The 20275-nt window shown below is 50.7% G+C and overlaps 12 protein-coding genes across 12 annotated transcripts; 6 read left to right on the forward strand and 6 right to left on the reverse strand.

Moving 5' to 3' along the window:
• Window positions 1-814: 814 nt before the first annotated feature.
• On the reverse strand, window positions 815-4047 carry PtrM4_147430 (WD domain containing protein; the record flags this gene model as incomplete). Its single annotated transcript, XM_001938778.1, has 2 exons — window positions 815-2610; window positions 2658-4047. The coding sequence occupies 2 exons, from the start codon at window positions 4045-4047 to the stop codon at window positions 815-817; spliced, it is 3186 nt and encodes a 1061-aa protein (XP_001938813.1).
• A 277-nt stretch (window positions 4048-4324) lies between these two features.
• Window positions 4325-4825, forward strand: PtrM4_147440 (RPB10, DNA-directed RNA polymerase, subunit N (RpoN-RPB10); the record flags this gene model as incomplete). Its single annotated transcript, XM_001938777.2, has 4 exons — window positions 4325-4360; window positions 4414-4472; window positions 4572-4658; window positions 4774-4825. 4 exons carry the CDS (start codon window positions 4325-4327, stop codon window positions 4823-4825), a joined length of 234 nt encoding a protein of 77 aa, XP_001938812.1.
• A 416-nt stretch (window positions 4826-5241) lies between these two features.
• Window positions 5242-7105, reverse strand: PtrM4_147450 (uncharacterized protein; the record flags this gene model as incomplete). The annotated part of the gene is made up of 5 exons (XM_001938776.2): window positions 5242-5288; window positions 5339-5622; window positions 5670-5787; window positions 5836-6617; window positions 6669-7105. 5 exons carry the CDS (start codon window positions 7103-7105, stop codon window positions 5242-5244), a joined length of 1668 nt encoding a protein of 555 aa, XP_001938811.1.
• A 1081-nt stretch (window positions 7106-8186) lies between these two features.
• Window positions 8187-8992, reverse strand: PtrM4_147460 (RibC, Riboflavin synthase alpha chain; the record flags this gene model as incomplete). Its single annotated transcript, XM_001938775.2, has 3 exons — window positions 8187-8743; window positions 8789-8911; window positions 8962-8992. 3 exons carry the CDS (start codon window positions 8990-8992, stop codon window positions 8187-8189), a joined length of 711 nt encoding a protein of 236 aa, XP_001938810.1.
• Window positions 8993-10739: 1747 nt separating this feature from the next.
• PtrM4_147470 (uncharacterized protein) lies at window positions 10740-10937 on the forward strand (the record flags this gene model as incomplete). Its single annotated transcript, XM_001938774.2, has 1 exon — window positions 10740-10937. One exon carries the CDS (start codon window positions 10740-10742, stop codon window positions 10935-10937), a length of 198 nt encoding a protein of 65 aa, XP_001938809.2.
• A 289-nt stretch (window positions 10938-11226) lies between these two features.
• PtrM4_147480 (KIP1, Kinesin protein) lies at window positions 11227-12706 on the forward strand (the record flags this gene model as incomplete). The annotated part of the gene is made up of 3 exons (XM_001938773.2): window positions 11227-11556; window positions 11610-11849; window positions 12089-12706. 3 exons carry the CDS (start codon window positions 11227-11229, stop codon window positions 12704-12706), a joined length of 1188 nt encoding a protein of 395 aa, XP_001938808.2.
• Window positions 12707-12850: 144 nt separating this feature from the next.
• Window positions 12851-13546, forward strand: PtrM4_147490 (DUF3584 multi-domain protein; the record flags this gene model as incomplete). The annotated part of the gene is made up of 1 exon (XM_066109910.1): window positions 12851-13546. The coding sequence occupies one exon, from the start codon at window positions 12851-12853 to the stop codon at window positions 13544-13546; it is 696 nt and encodes a 231-aa protein (XP_065959893.1).
• A 420-nt stretch (window positions 13547-13966) lies between these two features.
• PtrM4_147500 (PHD multi-domain protein) lies at window positions 13967-15538 on the reverse strand (the record flags this gene model as incomplete). Its single annotated transcript, XM_066109911.1, has 3 exons — window positions 13967-14524; window positions 14574-14963; window positions 15140-15538. 3 exons carry the CDS (start codon window positions 15536-15538, stop codon window positions 13967-13969), a joined length of 1347 nt encoding a protein of 448 aa, XP_065959894.1.
• A 42-nt stretch (window positions 15539-15580) lies between these two features.
• PtrM4_147510 (uncharacterized protein) lies at window positions 15581-15976 on the forward strand (the record flags this gene model as incomplete). The annotated part of the gene is made up of 1 exon (XM_066109912.1): window positions 15581-15976. One exon carries the CDS (start codon window positions 15581-15583, stop codon window positions 15974-15976), a length of 396 nt encoding a protein of 131 aa, XP_065959895.1.
• A 135-nt stretch (window positions 15977-16111) lies between these two features.
• Window positions 16112-16987, reverse strand: PtrM4_147520 (RhaT, Permease drug-metabolite transporter (DMT) superfamily; the record flags this gene model as incomplete). The annotated part of the gene is made up of 3 exons (XM_066109913.1): window positions 16112-16327; window positions 16382-16659; window positions 16726-16987. The coding sequence occupies 3 exons, from the start codon at window positions 16985-16987 to the stop codon at window positions 16112-16114; spliced, it is 756 nt and encodes a 251-aa protein (XP_065959896.1).
• A 1475-nt stretch (window positions 16988-18462) lies between these two features.
• On the forward strand, window positions 18463-19306 carry PtrM4_147530 (uncharacterized protein; the record flags this gene model as incomplete). The annotated part of the gene is made up of 4 exons (XM_001938771.1): window positions 18463-18559; window positions 18623-18872; window positions 18927-19027; window positions 19080-19306. 4 exons carry the CDS (start codon window positions 18463-18465, stop codon window positions 19304-19306), a joined length of 675 nt encoding a protein of 224 aa, XP_001938806.1.
• A 116-nt stretch (window positions 19307-19422) lies between these two features.
• PtrM4_147540 (uncharacterized protein) lies at window positions 19423-20161 on the reverse strand (the record flags this gene model as incomplete). Its single annotated transcript, XM_001938770.1, has 2 exons — window positions 19423-19624; window positions 19674-20161. 2 exons carry the CDS (start codon window positions 20159-20161, stop codon window positions 19423-19425), a joined length of 690 nt encoding a protein of 229 aa, XP_001938805.1.
• Between the last annotated feature and the right edge of the window lie 114 nt (window positions 20162-20275).

Here is a 20275-nt window from a genome sequence, read left to right on the forward strand (position 1 = left end):
GTATACAGTAAAATTATAAACTTGATAACATGAGATTGCTTTCGCATGATTGGGGGGACGATGCGTGGTTTGAATAGTGTAGTGGAGTTGGGGTATAGTAGGAATAGTATTCTGCCTTGTTTACGGCATGTGTGGCATGTACTTCAGTAAACGTGAGTCACGAAATTAATATTTCAACCAACCACTCTACGAATCATGGAGTGGAACTCAATAAGCAAATTTCCTATCCTGACATAATGTGACGTGCTACCACTCTCCCATCATCCCACGCGACAGCCCCACCAGCGCCAAGCCACATTCCCCTCCCCTTACGTACGATGTCCCACCCCTTTCACAAAACCCCACTACATAAATCTTGCAACTTTGAATTTTTCCATCGCCCGCTTAGCACAGTGGTACTGCGTCGCACTCGTAACGCACTTTGCTCGATATGCGAAGATCCACGGTTCGATTCCGTGAGCGGGCACTTAAGATCTTCACCACTATTCATTTTTTTGCCGAAATCCCGGTCTTGGATGGGAGAGAAAAAGGACGAGGTAGATATGAGGAAGAAGTGATTTCATTTTTTGTTCATGTAGCGTAGTGTGAGGAGTAAAAATCAGATGGAGGAAGAACGGATAAGTATAAATACAGATCTTCGCTTCTACTTGCTATTTGTTACATGATGCTTGTTATCACAGACGGATAAAGAAAGTATGGCATCTTATCATTTAGCGTAACACATCATTCATCACATGCAAAACAGTCCACTCAATCATCAAGTTGTAAACAAGAAATCGTCGTTGATTTTTCTTACAATACCCACAGCAGCATCCTACGCATGAACCTTTTGTTGTTTCCCTCCAATAAGCGCCAAAATATTGGTGAAAAGGCCCTGTGGCGGCGGAGGCACCGTTCCATCATGCAGCACATTCTGCAGGTCCTGAAGATTAAACACATGCTCATCATACTCCATGTCCTGCGTGAGATCCTCCTCCACAACGAACTTCGCCAATGGTCTATCGTCCGCCATCTCCTCGTCTTCCTCTTGTTCTTGTGTCGCAAGGTAAGTCACGCGCATGTCGGTTGTCTCTGGCGGGGGAGAGGGGAGTTGCAAAGGACCGGCAGTCGGGGTGATGGTTTTGATGTAAGACCGAGAATCAAGCACCACGTAACCGCTTTCGCTTCTTCTTGAGACGAGGGCTAGGGAGATGCCGAAGAAAGTGTCTTTGAAGATTGGGTTCTGGCGCTCGGGCGTGTAGATGCATACTCTGGATGAAGCGCTTTTGACGTTGGTCGAGAACTTCTCGTTCTTTTCGAATTGGGGGAGCGAAACGGCGAAAGTGCCGTCTGTCTCATTGATGGCTAGTCGAACCAAGGGTACGCGTTCCAGACGTCCCATACTAGGGGTTTGGATAGCAAGGCTGTGTGCGAGACGGTCAGATACCATGTCCCAGACGGTAATGGCGTCGGCGACTACGATGAGGTACTGTCCTACAAATCCCATGCCAGAGAGCGCTGTCACGTCAATCTCGGTTAGTGATCGTCGGATTGTCGCAGTGTGTGCGTCAATCAAGTGTGTGACACCAGCATCTTCTTCAAGGTCCCATGAGATGGAGACGGCAAGAACGGATCCATCTGCAGAAAAGGCTAGGCGTGAAGTGCGTGGCGGCAATGATTGTTGTGAACCTTCGGTAATATCAAGCTTGTCGTTGATCTCAACTGTGCGATCCAAAGACCACGTGACGAGTCCTTCTTGCTGAGCTCCGCGAACCACGACCCCGTCGCGTGAGCGCGTCTTGGGTCTCCATATCCGTACGACATGGTCTTCTCCAACAGTAGCAAAGCCGGCATTAGCAGGATCGGCAATGAGATCAAAGACACGGCCATTGCCGCAGACATCCTCAAAGAAATGCGGCGCATCGATTCGAGTTTCCAGCTTCCACTGCGTAGTGTTTTTGTCGCGTCGCCAGATCTTGAGATACACCTCGCGACGGTTCACACGCTCTTGCTCGTTAAACTCTGGAATGCCTTCGTTCAAGTAACCGGTATCAGACCGCGGTGGAATCCATTCGTCAACAGTTGCGAGCCATTCTCCATCATGGCTGATCTGAATATGGGTAACTTTGGGCTCTTTGATCCGGCTGCCATCGGGTCCTACGTTTGACTCTGTGGCATTGTTGCGAGTGAGTGCCTGTCGGGCCTTGGCGCGTTCATTGGCTAGATCGAAAGTTTGAAGGTATGGCTCGGGCCTCAGGCCCTCCTTCTTACGACGAGGTTGTGACGAAGGTACCGCAAAAACAACTTCGTAAGGGTTTGTCGGATTGACACATGTAGGCACCGCTTCAAACATATCCAGATGCATCTTGTCAGACTTTGTCTCCCTGGGCAGTTGGTCGATATCAATTCGTCGTGATTGAATACCGATGATGTTCGACCGCGCCTCGAGTTCGGTCGTGGAAAGGACAATGATCGAGTTGTTGGCTAGTGTCAAGGCATAGGATGCGCCAGTGGGAGAGACGACGACGTTTTCGATAGCGGCGGAAAGATGGGGCAGATGCTGTGGTAGTCCCGTGGCAAGCTGCCAGATCGTAAGGACAGTTTCATCGCCACCGGAAATGACATAGTTGCCTTGATAGGGTTAGCATTTGATTTGCCATGAGTGAGAACTAACATACCATCCAGCGACCACTTGACTGCACCCACCGCTTCTCTATGCCAGTGCAATCGCTTTGGCCTAAGACTATCAGCGCTGTCCAGCCTATCCTTCTTGCCCTTTTGACTGCTCTCAACCGCAGCAATGGAGGCCAATATGTCTTCAAAGAGCAGGATGACACCAGTCTCGTCACCAACGGCAATGTCGATAACGTCTCGTTGGTCATGTGCGGCCTTTTTTCCATTGCCAGGCTCATTTTGCTCGCGGTGATAAACATCGAAAGTGGTGATGTGCTTTGACAACTTGAATTCGCGCCAGAGATATTCAAACTCCGCGAGAGCTGTCCTGCTGGGCTTTACGCGCTTTCCAATAGTGATGGAATCGGCAGTAGCCACGACGACGTATTTGCCCTGAAGAAGCACCCTGATACCGCAAATCTCGGAGTTGGTCTTGAGCAACTGCTTCAGTTGTGACCTCTCGGACTTTTCGGACGTCTGGCGGCTGGTGCGAAGTGCTCGTATGCAGACGCTGTCTGCTTCATGGCAGTATACAAAGTCTTCATCAGACGCAGGCTTGATGATGACTGCCATGTTTTTGACTTTGACATCAACATGCCAGCGACCGATCTGTCTAGCAGCTACCCAGTCCCACATTATGATTTGTCCGACGGAATAGGCGACGTAAACTAAGTGAGGCGAAGTAGCCGATAGAGCGTAGGCTGTAATGTTTCCGATGTCTCCTTCGGATAGAGTATGTGCGAGCAGAGATGTCTCGGTGCTGTAGACGCGCAAGATGTTGGAATCGGCGACAAGCAAATATTTCTCATCAGTAGAAAATATAGGATCCGCAGGCAAAAACCACCCTCCTTGAGATGCAGATGTAGTATAACGTGTCGACTTTCTGCTCTTCGTTATCGGTACTGACGGTTCTGTCTCGACAAGTTCATCACGCTTCGCCTTGTCCTTGCGCTTCTTCTCCTTCTTGTCCTTCTTTTTGTGCTCTACCTTCTCCGCCGCCTGTGGTGTGCCATGCGCTTCGCCATTCACTACTTCCTCCACTAATCGTTTAGGCGCTTTACTTGGAGTCTGCGTCGCAGTGGCTGCATCTTTTTCATCGTCATTGGCAGACCCATTTTCCCGTGCTGGAGATTTGTTGGCTTTCAATGCAGTTACGGGTGTTTCACTCGTCGCATCTTTGCTCGCACCATTCGTCGTGGGCATCGCATTTGATTGCTTCTTGGACGTAGACGTATTCTTGGTTTTGGGTGTCGAATTGGTCGCCGGAGTTCCAGGTTGGCCATTGCGACTGTTCTCGAGCGCAGCCGCCGCCTCGTCCTTCCTCTGCTTCTTGGCCTTCTTCTGCGCCGCCGCTTCCTCTCTCTTCCGTTTTAACTGGGGAGCGACGTCGGCCATGGTAGCTACTCCTCAAGGTGAGCTCGACGTGAAAATGTACAAATGCGGAAAATTGTCGTAATGGCCGTGTCGAGGGAGCATCTTGAGAATCTTTTTTGATGGACCTGGCCCGAGCTTTTCACCGCCCGCGTTGTTAGCGCGCCCGTAACTTTCTTTGAGACAGACATCGCGAACATCTAGCACCACTATAACCTCGCCTTAGTCTTGCACACCCAGGCACCTCCTTCACTACAGTCGCGAAGAAATCCGAAGACCACGGAAACCTCAACTCACCAAAATGATCGTCCCTATCCGATGCTTTTCTTGTGGCAAGGTAATACTACAACTGCCTGGAGCTCATGCGCGCATATACTGATCATTTACTAGGTCACTGGCGACCTCTGGGAGAAGTACATGAACCTACTGAGTGATGGCGCCGAAGAAGCGTAAGCCCTCCTTCCCCGCCGTCAACCGTCGATACTCTGCCTACGCCATGCACACCCTACCCTCCTCCATACCTTCTACTGACACGCTTGGCTCCCTAGCGATGCCCTTGACGCCGTCGGCCTACAGCGCTACTGCTGCCGCCGTATGATTCTCACCCACGTTGATCTCATTGAGAAGCTCCTTAAGTACGCCCCCGGTCCCGAACGCGCTACTACGGTGGCAGCGATGCGCAAGAAGCAATCAGAGCGCGATGAGAAGAAAGCACGGTTATGTTCCGGACAGGGACTAACACTAGCATAGGTACAACGCCAGCGAAAGAGAACAAGCCCGCGCTGCCCGAGGCGGTCGATGATTGCAGTTTTGGATACGAACAACACGGAGTTTGGGGACAGGCATACATTTACATGGCAAGGCGTTTTCAGGTGGAGAATATGGTGTCCCGAGGGGCCTTGTCTAAGCTCTGAGGTCACCTTTCCTTCATGACTCTACGAGTCAGACTACCAATTTGGGTTATTACACTATGCGCGAGAGTTATAAAATGAACGTGTATGACAAATTACAGCGTGAAGAAAAGATGAGTGTCAATTTTGGGTTCCAGAAGAGAAACGCGCAAAAGCTATTTTGTCCCAGAAAGCAAAGTCCACCCGCCTCATGTTCATCGTTCAGTCGTGGTCGTGGTCGTGGTCGTGATCGTTCAGTCATAAGCATTTTGTTCATAACGTCGTTAAGAGCTAGCGTGTGTCTCATTCAGAGACCAGCAAGGCGAGTCTACGATACGTCGATATGATGGAAGACATCCTTGAAGTATTTCGCGTCTGTTTCTCACATCAGTAATGATTCCGTAATAAAAGCATCGGGAACATACCTTCGGCCAACGTAAACGTCAACTGATACTTACCGCCCTTGGAACTCTTAGGCACCTTGTAGCTATCACAGAACACATATGGATGGAGCTTCTGGAACTCAATCGTGTCTGGACTAGTACGCTTCATCCAGTCCCTCCGTCCAATGTATTGCGTGACGAAAGCGGTCCAAATGGGAATTGACTTCATTGGCCCCCGGCGAGCTGTAGCCTCGAAACGTACGCATCCTGAATCGTGGTCGCGATACACACGGAAAGCATGTTTGTATTTGTGGTCGACGGTTTCACTGCTTCATGTTAGAGTGAACATGGCAGGTGGTGGATGAATACGTACCCACTGAATACAATTTCTTCCCCGTCTCCGGGGTTGGACATATCATCCAGTCCCTCTGCAACGCCCTTCTGATCCTGTCGCTTCATAGCAACGGTAGTACAGTAAAATAGGACCATGCCTGGTGTAGTGTCAGATGAGATAGCACAAGCAGTATATGCATACTTACGTTCGTAGAGAGTAAAGCGTAGCCTAGCCCATAGATCCAATCCACCATCTCTATGGTTCTTTGTGCAGAGCTTCAAGCATGAATCCGAGCGTCGCAATACCAATGAGGTGAGTAGCATTTGGTGTCGCATACGTTTTCCACTCGTATCCTTGGTGAGGAAGATCATCCTTGCACGTTCATCGTGAGGCCGCCAATATATCCTCACGAATACGCTGGCAGCTTCGAAAGGTAGCTCAACGACCCGTTGAAACCCATCAGCCTCAAGCATCTGGATAACATTGGGTTCCTCGGGCCCAACGCATTCTGTAGGTTCCGCAAAGGTTTCGAACGATGTTGTGGTATGGCGCCCGTCGAAGATCTTCATAGCCCAGTGGGCGACAGGCTCCGAGTCGGTTGATTGAGTAGAGTACGCGTGTGATGAGGCAGCCGATGATGTGGGTGATAGAGGGATCTCCGGCACCGGTGGTGGAATATACGGTATATCCCCTATGCCAATGCCACCCCACGTTGGGGCAATATGAGCTCGTTGTGGTGTATGGGCTCGTTGTGGTACTGGTGGGGGCAAAGGCGCCTGGTACACATACTGTGTAGAGGGGTACGTAGGGTGACTACGTATCTTGGGTCTAGGCACCTTTGGAGAAGACGGCTTTGGAGTTCTGGCACTGCCCTTGCCACTGCCTTGCCCAGCTGGTTTGGTAAAATATGAATCGATTGGCTTTTGCTTCTTTAGCAATTTCGATAGCATGACTTTGAACTTTGCCAATTGTCCTTCATCCTCATGCCTGGAGCCGGTTAGCCTCCATTGAAATGCCATCTTTACTAGCAATGCTTACCCTTTCAGAGCATCGTGCATGAACTGGAGATACTCTCTTACGGCTTCAAACCTCCGGGGCAAGGTCATGCCTTGTGTCTCAAAGTCCGCGAGTGCGTCTTCCCATATTATGGCATACGGTGGTGTGCCGGGGAATGCACCTGGAGCTGAGTGTCGATTTCGTTTGGACTTGCCAAAGATATCTTGGACGTCTGCAAGCGTGATATCCAGACTCGAAAGACAAACCTCGAGATCTTTCAAAATGTAGCCTGCGTTACGTCCGTAACGTGACAAATCGAGATCATCATGCAACTCATGGAGAGCGTGTGAGATGGCGTAGAGTTCGGCGATATGTGCTCTGATGTTTTTTCGATATTGCGGAATCTCGCCCTCGAAGGCAAGAAGACGTTTGGCGGTCTCTTCCGCTTCATCGGCGTACTCAAGCAGTCGCCAGTCCATGGTGGAGTGTGTATCTGAGACTATGCAACCGAAATGGAACCTCTAATCGCGGCCCATGGTTTGAATGCCAGGGAAACGGCGGGGAAGGAATGAGAGGTCGCCCCGGCGATAGCGCTATAAGATGAGCGTCTGGGGTAGACCTGTAGTTGCATGCGCGCTCAAAGAGGGTCGGCTCTTGACGTGTTTATGCAGCACGCCGGTGAGAGAAGCCAATAACTTCTGCAGACGAGATGCCTTACCAAGCCTGCATGTAACCCGCAGCTCTCGCTTGCTCTTTCGCAAGGCGGTCTGCTTGATAAATTCGGCCCCCAGAAGAAATTATTTGGCGTTCTTTGTCCAGCTCTCGGCGCGCAACCGCATTACGATGGTGGGCCAAGGTGCTACTTCGTATTCTGGATCGTCGGAGGCGCCACTCCGGCAGGCGGCTGCAGAGCTGCGCTGTCAGTATGAGACGATCATCGTCGTACGGGTGTCCTAATGACGACCAAAGTGTCCAGATCATTCCAAGCCATGATCTCGTTCGTATGCACGTCGGCTCGAGGCACCGCCAGAAGCCGCGCTGCCTGACATAACAATTCTCCACTATTGCTCATGATAGCCTTGCAGTCTGAAGTAGTGGTTGGTCAGGAACGAGACTCGATAGTCGAAACGGTTGAACTTGCGCATCTTGACAGCTGTCAACCGATCTTCCCTTGGAGGGGAACAAAAGGCACTAATCACGAGCTAGGCGTCAACAACCAGCGAACAGAAATGGATGGGTATCAGAACAGTATAAGATGGCGCTGAGACAGTCGGGAAAAAACCTAGAGATATAACTAATTCTTGTACGAACAGTCGTCTATATATGTGTATGATAGGAAAGTAGGGCTGCGCCTCACTCTGTCCAAGCCACCGTGATGGGGCTGTAATCCACCCAGTCATTCCTCTCCAGGCAACCAGACGCATCGAAGCTACGGCACAGCGATATTGTTGGATGCTGTTGTGGGACAGTGGCTTTAACGGCATTGACGGCCAATCTATTCACTTGGCAGTCTTATGGGCCCGCTAAAGCTCAACGGTGTACGGTACAGCATGAGCCTAATTATTTTCCGAGAGCCTTCAGCCTCTCGTCAACTAGCTTTGTGACCATCTTCTCTAGTATCGCGAATTCTCCATTCGCAGCCCCTTCAAAGTAGCCGGCTACGCTCTTCTCCACGTATTTGCCCACCTGATCTACCTCGACATTGACGTCGTCGCCCGGCTTCTTGCTCGCCGTCACCACCTTCTCCTGTGTGTATGCGATCAACATGACCTCCCACCAGCCTTCTGGGCCATCTTCCACCTTGGTGACTGTCAAGCTTGCTCCGTCTATCGTGACATAGCCCTTCTCGACAATGTATCGCAGTACTGAGGGGTCTCGGGGCTTGAAGCGGAAGGTAAGCGCGTTGCCGTCTGGGGTGATGGATTCTATAGTTGCAATGGTATCGACATGTCCCTGTACGAAGTGGCCGCCCATACGCGTGGTCGAAGAAACGGCGCGCTCGAGGTTGACCTTAGAGCCTTGCTTCAACGACCCCAAGTTTGTTCGCCGGAGCGTCTCGGGAGCGGCTCCAATCTTGAATGACGACTTGTCAAACTGCGTGACAGTGAGACATGTTCCTGGCCACATCAGACCGTGATTATTATTGAAATTGTCCAACATACCGTTGACAGCGATACTGTCGCCCAAATGGCAATCCCCCAAGATTTCCTCACATCCCGAAATTGTCAGAGACGTGCCCCCGCCTCCTGAGGCTGTCTGATCGAGCTTCTCAAGGGAGGCAACAGCTAGCCATCATCAGCCAAGCCGCGCGGAAAGAAAGAGCATTCCTGCTTACTGCCGATTATTTCGACGATACCGGTAAACATGGTGGGGTGCAGTACGGGAGAGGAAGTCACGATGGTGGGGTTCTGCAGCTAGCCTGTGAGCCTCGGAACTGGAGCTAGCTCGGCTTCGGAAATACCGATCGTGGACCATTTCCGCCCTCACTCCAGATGCCATCATCCATACCTCAAAAATGGCAAGTTTTGCAGTAAGAAACTCAAGGCGTGTTTTTCAAACCTGTGCGCGCTCCTCAAGGCTTAATTGTGCAACACCGAGCTATGTTCGACGACTCGCGACTGAGGCAACAGATGCCTCTAATCTACCCTTAGCCGGCATCAAGGTGCTTGACATGACGAGAGTCCTGGCTGGTGTAAGTCACATTTACAGTCATTTTGATCAAGTCTGACCAAGCAAAGCCATACTGCACGCAAATATTGGGCGATCTTGGGTATGCCATGGACGGCCCTGTATGAACCAACACCGAGGTTGGCAGGGTTGAGAAGTTGAGAATTGACAGTGATCCAGAGCAGACGTAATCAAGATTGAGCATCCTACAAGAGGTGGTAAGTATGACGTAGTTTGAGTTAACCTAAATCGAAGTTAATCATGTTCAATAGATGACACGAGGGCATGGGGTCCGCCTTATGCCAAATATCTCAACAATCAAGAAGGACCAGGGGAAAGTGCTTACTACTTGGGTGTAAGTGTAGGAGTGAGTAACCGGCTGCTTTCAAACTCACCAAGAATAGGTCAACCGTAACAAACGATCAATAGGTCTGTCTTTCCAGCATCCAGCCGGCGTGGACATACTGCACCGTCTCGTAAAAGAATGCGATGTACTTGTTGAGAATTATCTTCCGGGTTCGCTTGCAAAGTATGCCATGGATTACGATACAGTTTCAAAGATAAATCCAGGTATAGTGAGTGATCCCCGTACACAACATACATAAGAGACATGTGCTGACCGTATACGTCCATCTCCAGATCTACGCAAGCATCACGGGCTACGGCCAAACAGGACCTTACAGAAATCGAGCTGGTTATGATGTCATGGTCGAAGCGTGCGCCAAATCCGACACACAATCCACTAATATAACTGACTCCACCTTAGTGAATTCGGTCTGATGCACATTACCGGTACCCGAGATGGCCCACCAGTCAAGGTTGGGGTAGCAGTGACCGACCTAACAACCGGTCTCTATACGTCGAACTCCATTATTGCTGCATTGTTCCGTCGCCTGAGGAATCCTAAATCCAAGGGTCAGCACATTGACGTGGCCCTTTCTGACTGTCAAGTAGCCACATTAGCCAACATCGCCAGCTCCAGTCTCATCAGCGGACAGCGTGACACTGGTCGCTGGGGAACTTCGCATCCTTCAATTGTGCCTTACAAAGCCTTTAAAACAGCAGATGGAGACATCCTCCTAGGGGGTGGAAACGATAGGCTGTATGGCGTACTGTGTAATAGGCTGGGAAAGCCTGAGTGGATTCTAGACGAAAAGTTCAAGACGAATGCGATGAGAGTACAGCATAGAGATGAACTAGAGGAACTGATCGAGACTGAGACAAGGAAGAAGACAACAAAGGAGTTGCTTGACGTTTTCGAGGGCAGTGGGATGCGTAAGTGGTCCTTTCTTCTAATGCTCATGCTAGATGACTAATCCCAATAGCTTATGCTGCCATTAACGATATACAAGACACCTTGAACCACGAGCACGGTACGTATTCGCATAAAAGTCACGGCACGGAAGTCTTCGTGGGTACTGATCACTCCTAGTTCTCGCTCGAAACATGGTCAAAGAAGTGGACCATCCAACATGCGGGCCCATCAAACTGGTCAACACGCCTGTTAAATGGTCAGAGACGAAACCCGAGATTCGTTTACCACCGCCTACACTGGGACAGCATACGGACGAGATTCTGAGCGACACATTGGGCATGAGCAAGGACGAGGTTAAAGGATTACGAGCTGAGGGAGTTGTAGCATAATGAGCGCAGACACTTATGAAGACAACTAGAATAAGAGGATTTCGATGTTACCGCGGAGAGATTGAGCAGGTTTTGTTCTGTTGATGGAGATTACATAGGCGAGTAGATCACGTGAGCGGACGTACTAGCGCGTTGTGGGAGGCGCGTTGGTTGCTTAGGGTAACGGAAATTCGCCCCGGACTTATTGACCAGCGCGCGCGAACACGATCTGCTCCCTATTAATTTTTGGTACACCAACGCCGACTAGAATCTTGGACGCCTTCTCCAAGACATTTTATACACAATTAACATGGACCCCCCTATCCGCCCCTCCAGTTCGCTATTCGATGTCTTCTTACGCCTACGCCCTTCCAATTCCAAGGATGCGCGGTTCCTGAGTGTAGAGGAGAGCGAGCAAAGCCACCCGACGCACATCACCATACAACCCCCTACAAACGACAAGCGCAAGCGAGCTGTTGAGCGCTTCGCGTTTACACAAGTCTTTGAGGAAGATGCGCGGCAAATGGATGTGTTCAAGGGCACTGGGGTGATCCCAATGATTGAGGGAGTCATGGGTGCACCAGGCCACCACGGACGAGATGGATTGTTTGCGACTCTGGGTTGCAGCGGATCCGGCAAGGTGCGAATGGATTGCTCTTGACTGTACTGTAATAGGTATTAACCATAACATAGAGTCACACAATTCTCGGAACAAAGACGCAGCGCGGCCTCGTCCAGATGACGCTCGATGTCGTCTTCCAGACCTGTGAAGAGCAACTTGTACAATCATTTTATGGCGCACCCGCTTTCTCCTCCTTGGCAACAGCAGATGTCTCTGAAGCTCAATTGTATACGGCGACCGCATATCTGGACAACATGTATGGAGACAATCAGTCAGAGCGATTCCCGTCGCGAGCGAATACCCCGATGCAGGTAAGTACATTTTTATAAGCTCTTAAAGATCAGATATTGATACGGTCTCGTCACCACGTTCTCTTATATTTGGACCCCTGGCTTCTCCCCGGAAGCCTGCGCTTAGGAATCTGTGTCGAGCACTGCAAGCTACGTTCTCTAGTCCACGTACTGCTGGCGTTCAGTCCCCAAGCCTCTTCCATGGTCGACCTTCAGTCATCGCTCAATCATGTGCGAGCCCAAGCTCACCAGTGCCAAAGGATTGTAGTATATTCTCCACAGGAAGCAACTGGAAATCTAGCAAGATTCCACGCCCATCAACGCTGCCACAGACACCTTCTGTTGCAGACATCCAACTTCCCGCAGACCCGACCGTCGAATACGCTATCGTTATGTCTATGTACGAGGTATACAACGACCGCATCTTCGATCTCCTGAGCGGCAGTGCAAGCAAGAATAAGCAGCCCAATGTGAAGCGAAGAGCATTGCTGTTCAAGAACACTGAGCAGAGTCCTGACCGAAAGGTCGTTGCTGGTCTTACCAAGATCATCTGTGGCAGCTTCGAGGAGGCTATGATGATCCTGGAGACTGGGCTCATGGAACGTAAAGTTACTGGCACGGGCAGCAATGCCGTCAGCTCACGAAGTCACGGCTTCTTCAACATTGAGATCAAGAAGCGCGATGCTGAAACCAAGGGTCCTTGGTCTAGCAGCAATCTCACCATTGTTGACTTGGCCGGATCTGAGCGTGCCCGCAACGCAAAGACAGCGGGCGAGACACTTGCTGAGGCTGGCAAGATTAACGAATCGCTCATGTACCTGGGCCAGTGTATGCAAATGCAGTCGGACAATCAGGGTGGCTCAAAGGTATGGACATAATCCTACCCACAAAGCAATCTACTAACAACTGAGCAGAACATCGTGCCTTTCCGTCAATGTAAACTAACAGAGATACTCTTCTCAAACTCCTATCCTACCCCTGGTCGTCAAATTCAACACGATCGCCAGCCACAAAAGTCCATTATGGTTGTCACAGCAGACCCCAAGGGCGACTTCAACGCCACATCTCAGATCTTGCGCTACTCTGCACTCGCTCGCGAGGTAACTGTACCGCGAGTACCATCCACTACGGAGGCCATACTCTCCGGTCTACCACAAAAGCGTCCCGGCACAGCCTGCTCCGGCCGCGCAACACCTTCCGCCATAATGGAAGAGCTTGATAACGCCAACGCCGAAGTTGCACGCCTGACAGCAGAGATCGAAGCCTTTGCCCTCCGCCTCTCTGAAGAGACAGCCCGCCGACGAGCAGCAGAATCTTCCTGGGCAGCAGCCGAAGAGCACATGGTCGACCTCGAGCAGGAAATCCGCGACGAATGCTACCTCGAAATGGAAACAGCAGTAGAACAAGAACGCCGCCGCTGGCAAGCTGCCCTAGAAAACGAACAAGATAACCAACAAGCCCACATCGACTCCAAAATCGACGTCGTCATCCGCGCCACCAAAGCTCAGATGAAGCAAGAGGTTAAAGTCTACGAAGACCCAGACCCGGAACTCCGCGACAGGGTAGAGGAGTTGGAGCGCGAGAACGAGATGCTACGGGCTAAGCTAGAGGCTAAGGAGCGCGAGACTATGCAAAGGTCTGCGAGCCCGGTGAAGAAGATGAGGATCCTCAAGACGAAGAAGTGGGAGGATCCCGATGGGGGGGTTGCGCATGTATGATGATTGAACGATGTTAACGTCTGTTGTGATGAACTGCATTGTTGCATGGGCGGCGTATGGGAGGAGTTGGGTTGTTCAGTTGGGTTAATGGGCCTTGTTTTACTAGGCATGCATTTGTGATACCACGATTTCTTGTTCTTCTTCAACAGAAACTCTTCTTTAGTAATATGTTATCAGTTTTCGACCTATGTACACATATGGTTTGTGGGGGTGATGAAGCTATTAATTATTCTTTTGCAACAAGGCCTGTATATATGCCTCGACGACAGAGCATCTACAGCGCCGATGACGCCGTAATAGCAGAAAAAACGCTTTTCAAAGTGACAGGAACAGCTCCCTTAAACGCTCACTGCCCATCTCCGACAGGTTGGAAGAAGGGGTCGCGCCAGAAGGCCGCTCCGCCGTCGTTTCTATAGCATCCTAGACTACCTTTTGTCCCTCGTCCAGCGTGCCATCTGCCCCCATACCCGTGCCATCGCCCTTCCAGCCATGGCTGAAAACCTCAAAGTTATCGTCAACCAGCCAATTCAAATCTTCGCTCTCCGGGCGCAGCGTCCGCGCCAGTCCGTTTCCAGCTTTGGGATAGTGTGCGGGCGGATCCGTATCGTAGCCATCGTCTTCGTCGTACTGGTTGCCAGCAAGGTCGATGGTTGTGCGCGACGGCTGATGGCTGCTCTCGCCGAGGAGTTGCGCGTCTGCAGGGTCCATCTCAGAATGCGGGTGCGACGAGAACTGTGGGGTGTGGCCGGCCGGCGTTTGGCCGTTGGGGTGGAAGCCTGTGGGTTGTGCTTGGTACTGCGGGTACCGCTGGGGTGCTGAGGGGGCTTGTTGGTGTGGTTCGGGTTTGATGGTTGAGGCGTTGGGTATCAGACTCCGTACGTTGGGTGGGAAGATGGGGAGTTCTGGGTGTCGGACTGTGGCTGTGAGGAGGAGGTCGATGAGTTGGTGTTGGGGGAGGGTAGAGAAGTAGGCGCGTTTCTGGTCATGTTGGTATAAGCTTGCAGTTTCTGCTGGTGGAGAAGCATACCTCGTCTATGGAAAGATTCTGAACAGCGACCAGGTCCTGTGAGCCTTCTACTACGGTTTGCTTTGCCCGCGTACAGGGTCCGCATGACCACTCCTTCTCCAGCACAGTGACAACGTCATTGTCGATGGGCGGGTTGTGGCAATATTGATGATAGGCAGTACTACACGCATCACAGAATACTATGCGGTTGTTGGACGGGTCGGTTTCTCGCTGGCAAGTCTTGCACTTGGCTGCCAGCAGAGTCTTGGTCGACTTCCTCCGCTTGACGCCTTGCACTGGTTCTGGAATGATGGGTACGAATGCGACGGGCTTGTTCACACTGCGACCGGACTTTGTTCGAGTAGGGAGTGGTGTGTACGAGTCAGAGACATTGGAGTCGGAGTCGTCGTTCTACATGGTGTTAGCATGCAGTCTCGTGCAATGTCCTACACACTGACATCACTTTCTTCCTCACTCTCGGACCGCTTCCGCTTGCCGCCTCTGCCGCCACGACCTCCGCGTCCCCTTCCACGTCCTCTGCCAGATCCGCGACCAGATGTGGGCGGGCCTGCAGGTGATGCGCCTACTTCCGTCTTCAGTCCGCTCGGCGTGCCAACCCGCCCGCCTCTTCCTCTCCGTCCAGGACCCATGATCGGGGGAGGTGTCGGAAGCTTATCGCTAGTAACATAGCTCTGTAGGATCTCCGCCCTCTTCGCTTCAAACGCAGCACTTCCGGCAGCATGGCCGCTCTTACCCTGGAGCCTCTCGAGAATCGCGGCTGTGGATGCAGAGTACTCGGGGAAACTGGGAGCGCTCGTTGCGCCGGTATTATTTACGGGAAAGCTGGACATTTGCGACGCAGGTGGCATGGGCGTTGTCGAATGCGATGATGGAGCTGGACCGGACATATTGGCTGCGCCGCCGATCTCGTTTGGCGCGCCATTGCCAGGGCCCTGTTGGCCGTTTGCGCTATTTGGCGGCTTCATCCTGCTCTGGCGAGCCCCGCGACTAGTACTACGTGGTTGACAATGTCGCAACTATGCTTGTTGAGCAAGTCGAGGCCAAGTTGGAAGTCGATCATCGATGCGAATGAAGCCGCGGTTCCTGGCCCAAGCTTTGAAGCTAGCGAATGGCAGGTGGCATGGGCATGGGCACCACCACCTTCGCCGTCCAAGGTGCTTGACAACTTCGTCGACGACCTGGAATATGTTCAACCAGTCATCCGCCAAGCCGGATCGAATTCATCTCCTTTTTGCACGCGAAAGATTCTATATTGCTCTAGGTTGACTGAGGGGGGTAAAAGACATCTCCGCAAGCGCCATCTCAGTATCGCTCAGCTTCTGCTCCTGCATCTTATGTTTCTCAACCACCAAGAGCGCGGATACAATAAGAATGGAACCTATCAACGACCCCAAGTCCGGTAGATTATTCCAAACCACTGCATCTACTATAAGAGCAAGCACTGCTTGCAGGTATGCCATATACACAGCCACACTGTCTTTCTCCAAAGTCATTCCCATTGTAAAGAAATTTTCCTGGGAGTCACGTCAGCGTAGTCATCAAAGCGAACAGAGCGCGTCTACCATAAGAGCCCCGAAGATCCCAATGGTGAAAAGGATCAGCATTTGCAAGAGGCTTAGGTGAAAGTTGAAGTTCACACCAGGGACCACCAAGAAGCAAAAAGTGCTGACGAACAAGACGCTGATCGCGTAACAGTTCGTGATTGCTAATGCATGTGCCCTAGTTCCAATCTTTGAGAGAGAAAAGTAAGTGCACTAAAGGAAGTAGTCAGTCAGCATTTGCAACGTTGGAAGGGCTTGATGACCTACCACTCCACCGAAAATCCCGATCGCTGCAAACATTATGCCGGTCCCAGTAGATTTATCTTTTGCGATGTGCCCGAGAACCTGACTCTCTTGTTCTATGCCGAAATGAAGGATATCCAGAATGAGGGCCGGTTTGGCCACAAGTCCGACTCCGAACAAACATACGACTGCCGCCCCGAGTCGTACACTGCTGAATTTCTGACTTGTGACGATGCCCCCTATCAAGGGCGACAAGAGATTCAGAACAGTTGCATCAGCGAGGGAGAGATATTGAAGAGAATCTTGAACCGTTAACTACAGAAAGAACACTATGAAAGAGCGCAGTTGGCCTATGAGATGGGGCTTACAGTAGTATCCAAACGATCCGCATAATCCGCCAAGAGATCGTAGCGCAAGCAGATGCTTGATATCAATACTACCGAGTGGAGGTTCGTCTGGGTACCGATAGGTGAGGACAAGCATGTTGAAGCTCAAGGTGATGAACATGCGAATCTGGAGTATCTGCTGAGGATCTACCTTGCCAGTAGTTGACAGAGACTTGGCGAGGCTGTGGATGATCACGCCGAAGATCTGTGATGCGAGCACCAACAGAGAGCTCTTGCTGAGCATTTTGGTGGTGTCTTTCTAACAAAAGGATAAACGATGATCGGGATGCGAGCAAACGGTGCTGATGGGATTCAGAATGGTAAGTTCCCCATGAGAGATCCAGTTTAGGGCTTGTGAGGAGCCTCGTGGCGACGAAACAACGAAAACCAGGTGTGTTTATGGGCATGAATAATTGGAAGGTACAGAGCGCAAATGTGTAAGTAGAAAGGATGTTGACTTTGGTGGGCTGAAGGGCGTATGGCGCCCGGAAAGCAATACTGATCTCAAGTCGCTAATCGTATCATCAGCCCCCTGAAGTGTCTACGGTCAGCAATCACCAGAGGGTTGAAAATTTGAAGTCTTCCACAATGGACCGTGCTCTATGTGAGTAAGCGCCGTCGAAGAGCCTCTCAATCCGCGGTCGAGAAAGGGGCGCATGTCTCTTGGAAGATCAGACCATTTACCCGTCCCTCAGACACGGGCCGCCACAACACTGTGCGTTGAACCATTTTCCTCGTGTATATATACTACGGTGAGATCTCCTCTCCTACTCATCTCACCTCCACTGCTACCGCAGCCGTAGATACACTTGCTTACCCATGTGCCTACTACCCAAAAATGTAGCCTTAACACGAGGCAGCTCTCAGCTAGGCCACGGATTGCATACGATTGCCTGCCGTTCATTGACGAGAGACGGTATGGTCGAATCAGGGCTCTTTTCGATGGTCGCAATTACACCTTCGCCAGCTTACGCGTGCTGGCATTCGGAGGATGACTCCTTCACTGCAGATCGGGGTCATGTCTCGTCGGCCCGATGACGTCGGTGATCTCCAGTGCTTACCACCCCGCAACCGAAGATCAAATCAGCCCCTGAACAAAAGAAGAGGCATATATTGCGGTTATGCTGCGCTAATGCGTGGGTCCTTGATATCAATTCCGTGCAACAGCAAGAGCAAGAGGTAGGAACTGTCGCAATCTATCTGCATTGCCAAAAATGTTTCGAAGGGCATTTGCTACGTGAACCCAGCTGTCAATATCAGCACTAGTCCTCCTTACAGAACAGACTTGCGTCACCGCCGTTGATGCACGGGCCGTGAGATATCTCCAAGGCACGTAGCAATTATATGTCTCGTACTTTCCCAAGCGGAGCAACGAACCTCCATCACATCGTAGCAAGCGTCTGTACTGTTGGCGCATTATTCACCTTCGATTTGGTGCCTGCGCTAGACTGCTTTTGCAACTGAACAGATATAATAGCAGAGTGATTTCAGTCGTGTTTGAAGATAACCCAAACAATCAGCATGCGCAGTCTTTTCTCCTTTTGGAGCCGGGAACATATGAAGGGTTTAGATCGAGACCCTACTGGAGATTTTTCAAAGGAAGGAGAATCGCTTTTGGCTTCAGATGACGAGCAAGACGACAGTCTTAGATTGCACCGTACGAGTGCCAAGTCATCCGCGCACTTGGTCGTCTGGGTAATTGTTGCAGTTCTGAGTGCCATGGCTGCTTTTTACCTGGGCTTCGTATTGGGAAACGCACAGCGTGAAGGTCCATGGGGCTCTTTTGAGAGGGGATTTGTCGAAGAACGGGTCGTGAGTAAGTACCAAAGGCCTCCCATTCTATCTAGCATCTGGCCGTCTGTGACTGACTCAATCTCAGCACCCTCCCATATATTCCAACTAACTCAGAGAGTTTTCTCCGGGGGCGTTGATTTTAACCCAATGGGTGAAGAAATCCTTGGCCCATCAGATTATGTTGGTGAGCCCTCACCAGAGATTGATGCAGCTTGGGATGCAATAATCGGAGGCGAGAGCCACTATTTCTCGGTCTCCGAGGAGGAGGCAGTCGAGCTCTGGGGTGCAGACTATGAGAGGTTCAGGGATAGATCTCATGGTGGATGGACCGGAACGTAAGTGTTGACATTTTCATGCCTCTAACTTTGGAATACTAACATATTGAATAGACTGGATATGTTTCACTGTCTACACTGCCTAAATCAGCTGCGAAAGGCATTACGACGGGACTACTATCCAGAAGAGCGATATCGCGGGATGATACATCAATGTTAGTATCTTCGAGCTTCGCTTCACGGTGCATAGTGACTAACCCCGTACAGTGCATTGCATCGACCACTTGCGACAAGTGATACAGTGTCAAGGCACTAGTGTCATTTCTCCCAGCGAGTTTCATCCCCGCCGGGGCCAGTATATCAACCCAAAGCAACTTCATACTTGCAGAGACTTTACAAAGCTCCATGAGTTTTCCAAAGCACGATACAACGGTAGCATTGCAATACCTCGGGGTCCAAAGATCCCCATACATCATGGTACCCATAGTACCTAGACTATTTGGAAATTTCCGTATGTTTAGAGCGACGCGTTGCATTTAGAAACCCGTACTTGAATTTAGTCTTCTTCCACAGTACGTATTACATTATATTTAAGTCTCGCCCACTGATTTCAACCTTCTGAACATGTCAAGAATGACTTGACACCGTTTATCGGTGTTCCGCCCTTCGATTTCAGTCTCTGGATATGACGTTCTGAAAGGTCCATGGACAAAACCTTGTGACAGTGCGCGATGTGCATCTGGTTTCTTGAGAGTGAGTCCAGCACCCTAACACTCGATTTCTGTGCTTTCATCTGGAGTTTCCAGAGGTAGCTTTGTCTAAATTAGGTAGAAGTCAGGAAGACGGGTTCTAAGTACTTACAGACAGTGCTGGGCATGGTACGTTCCGTGGGTATAACGAATATTGAATTCCCCTTTCCGTATTTCTTCCTCGGAGACCTCCTGTCCCCCATTGTTTGAGTCCCAATAGGTAAAGTTGTTTGCTGCAAGGATGCTATCAGATAGCTCCTTGTCGTAGCAAGGCTTTGGCACCCAAGCCGATAGCATGATGTCGAAAACGCAATCTTTGACCTTTGCTTCTTCTACCGAATGACCGCAATTCCCTCTGTCTATGAGTGCAAAGGGAGAGACAGCTTTGTTGTGATAGTAGTACCAGGTGAAAGTTGATAACCACATCAAAATCGTTGCTACCAGGGTTGCCGTAAGTAGGTACGAGAATCGGTTTGGTCGTGGTCTGATGTCATGCTCGCATTGAGTTACTCCGGACGGTAGAAGTGCTGAAGTAGATGACTGATTATGTTCCGAGGGTTCCGAGATCAGAGACTTTACCGACTCATCGCGGTAGTCCATGATGAGGAGCTGCAGATGACGCTTCCGCACAAAGTAGACAAATAAAGATGGAAAGATGACTTTTTCACCATTTGGATATTAAGGTTGAGCTTCTTATATGTCTGAGACAATCCT

This window comes from Pyrenophora tritici-repentis, chromosome 9 (genome assembly GCF_003171515.1).
Source record: "Pyrenophora tritici-repentis strain M4 chromosome 9, whole genome shotgun sequence".
NCBI lineage: Eukaryota > Fungi > Ascomycota > Dothideomycetes > Pleosporales > Pleosporaceae > Pyrenophora > Pyrenophora tritici-repentis.